The sequence below is a fragment of the Trichinella spiralis genome (assembly GCF_000181795.1).
Source record: "Trichinella spiralis strain ISS 195 chromosome Unknown Scfld5055, whole genome shotgun sequence".
Classification (NCBI taxonomy): Eukaryota; Metazoa; Nematoda; class Enoplea; order Trichinellida; family Trichinellidae; genus Trichinella; species Trichinella spiralis.
Genome location: NW_003531994.1, coordinates 1 through 2,647, shown reverse-complemented (window position 1 = coordinate 2,647; position 2,647 = coordinate 1). Strand labels below are relative to the sequence as shown.

Below are 2,647 nucleotides of genomic sequence, written 5' to 3'. Positions count from 1 at the left end.
CAGTGCCGTGGTTACTTCCTATCATCGATGTTAGTGGCCATGCCATTAGTACCCCAAAGACCTACTGCGTACACTAAAAGTGGTAAATCATGTAACATGCAATTGGTCCCGCTATTTGCAAAATACAATCCAATACTGTGAAAATGAAAAATCCATTCTTGCATATTATTCCAATTTCCCCGGCATTCTGCACCAGCTTGTATATTGCATGTAAATTGGACTAAAATACGGAACATTGTTAATACAAATGTTAACATTGTTAGCTACGATATAAATAAAAGAAGTAAATAAGGGAGTTCGATTGACGCGAATGATGAAAACAATATATAAACAGAATAAAATGCACCGTCTGTAATCAAGTGAAGTGTACAAAGTAGAGATGAAATGCAGACGATATGAAGTAAAATTATTGAACTTGACCTACTAGTACTTCATGTTAATTATGAAACTTACTATATTTACTATTCTATTATTCATAAACTTATGCAAATTAATTGAACTTATTATTCCATTGCTCATTATTATTTGTCACATTTTAAGGGATAAATAGATGAGTAAGTAAGCAATGCATTATGGTGCTTCGAAATTATTTAAAAATATAGCAGTTGTGTATGAATATTAAAAATTATGTTAAAAAGATAAAAAGACAAAATATTTCAAGCATGTTTTCTGTCAACACTGCAAAGTAAATAATTTGGAAAATATAAATTAAGTAAAGCATAGATGTAGTATATTAAAAGCTGAAAAAAATACATTTTGAGCTTATTTAAATGAGAAAATACAATGATTTACTGTTTTTCAAAGAAAGCTGTACACTTCAACTATAAAAGTAGCACACTAGCACATTTACAGTCTTTCTTTTCCCTTTTCACATGAATATGAATAGTGAGTGTTGAAGTAAAAATTTTGCATGAACAATCTGTAATCCACATGCATGATAAAAGTAGGGTTAAAAAAATAAAAACTTTTTACATACTTAAAAGTATGGTGTAGAAAAATGACAAAAAAAATATATATTTCAACCGCATACAATACTTGCATTCTTGCATATTATTCTAATTTCCCGGCATTCTGCACAGCTCGTATATTGATTGCATGCAAATTAAGTTACTTAATTACGGAGATTTTTGATTAAAATGAAATGGCCGATTTCTTGATATTTTTCAATTTCCATACCTGCATAAAATAAGGACTTTTTAATTAATTTACGTAAATTTTAGACAACTGCTTTTGTGAAAACTATTGCCGCTTTATTCTTGTTCATTTTTGAAAATCAACTTTTTGAAATTCGACTAAAAAATGCAAAGCAAATTTTATCCACCTTATAACCACAGATAGTTCAGAATTCGATTTTTCAAAAAAAAAACTTTGGCAAATGCAAATTTTAAAAGATTCTCAAAAGAATTAATAAAAGCAAAAAATGAAAAGTGTTAATGGTGTTAAACAGAGCAATAGCTGGCATTTTACCTTTCTTTTTTATCTTTTCAATCAGTGCAATGGACGTAGGAACATGACATGGCAAAGCAATCAGGGGCAATGATTTTATTTATATCCTTTTTTTCACATATCATTCATTCATTATTCTAAATTGTGAAATTTTACTTCTCATACACATAGATAGATAGATAGATGATTTCAGCACTATTTTATAGTCATAGCCATTTCACTAAAAGATATCATCAAATCGCCTTACTTCATTTGTACAAATACACACAATAAATTCATTTAATTTTAATGAATTTGAATAAGTAAATATTTTTATTTAAATAAGTTACAATGCAAAAGCAGAAAATTTAATTAATTACAAATGATGCTTGGTGTGTGTGTCTATTGCATTATTATGATTATTATTGCATGAATAAAAAATATCACACATTTATAAATAATATATATGTAATGTGTAATTAATAAGTGAAGAAAATAATTCTAGCAATTTCAAGCGATTGTCAAATATAGTAGGTTTTGCTTAGGGAAAAATTATTTCAACCATCATATTGCAGTTACAAATTTGAACAGTAACCAAGTAACAGCGTTAGTAGTGGCTCGCATAGTAGATATATATATATACGCGGGGAATATAATATATTTTGCAAATTGAAATAAGAATAAAAGGGTAATTTATAATTTAACTGAGTCATGAGTTTGCTTGCTTGCGGTTGTGCGTGGGCACAACGTCAAGACTTGCACGCAGCTGTTGTGCCTGTGAAACGAACGTTTGCATGCCAATCTGGCGTCGTTGAATGGCAACAATATTTTAAAATGTGGCTATGCTTGCTGCTTTTTGAACAAGCATATAATAAAATAAGTGTAGCAGCTCGATTGTTCGACCAAACGTTCGTTCAGTTGCTTCTTCTTTGATTGACAAGGCAAACCATTGCAAGCCATCAGCAACGTTCTTCCCCCCTCAATACCTGCCTATTTTGCCCGCCTCCGTCAAAATTTGCAAAAGCCGTTTCCTTTCTTCTTCTCAACGTACACTGCAACAGTTTACCATTTATCAAAAATCCATCCATCTGTGTCCTAAATTGCATTATCGTTTTCTGACATCCGACTTTACATTCTCTTTTCAAGACGTGAAATTAATTTTACAAAGTAAATAATAAATAATCCAATCCAAAATATGCTGCTGCTTTTCGTGCAATTTCCA

The 2,647-nt window shown here is 30.3% G+C and overlaps 1 protein-coding gene across 1 annotated transcript; it reads left to right on the top strand.

Moving 5' to 3' along the window:
• The first annotated feature begins 2,136 nt into the window (after positions 1–2,136).
• Tsp_13062 (conserved hypothetical protein) lies at positions 2,137–2,358 on the top strand. Its single transcript, XM_003366986.1, has one exon. The coding sequence runs from the start codon at positions 2,137–2,139 to the stop codon at positions 2,356–2,358; it is 222 nt and encodes a 73-aa protein (XP_003367034.1).
• Positions 2,359–2,647: the final 289 nt, after the last annotated feature.

Coding starts and splice junctions, on each gene's coding strand:
- Tsp_13062 (XM_003366986.1), top strand. CDS start 2,137: ATGAGTTTGCTTGCTTGCGGTTGTGCGTGGGCACAACGTCAAGACTTG.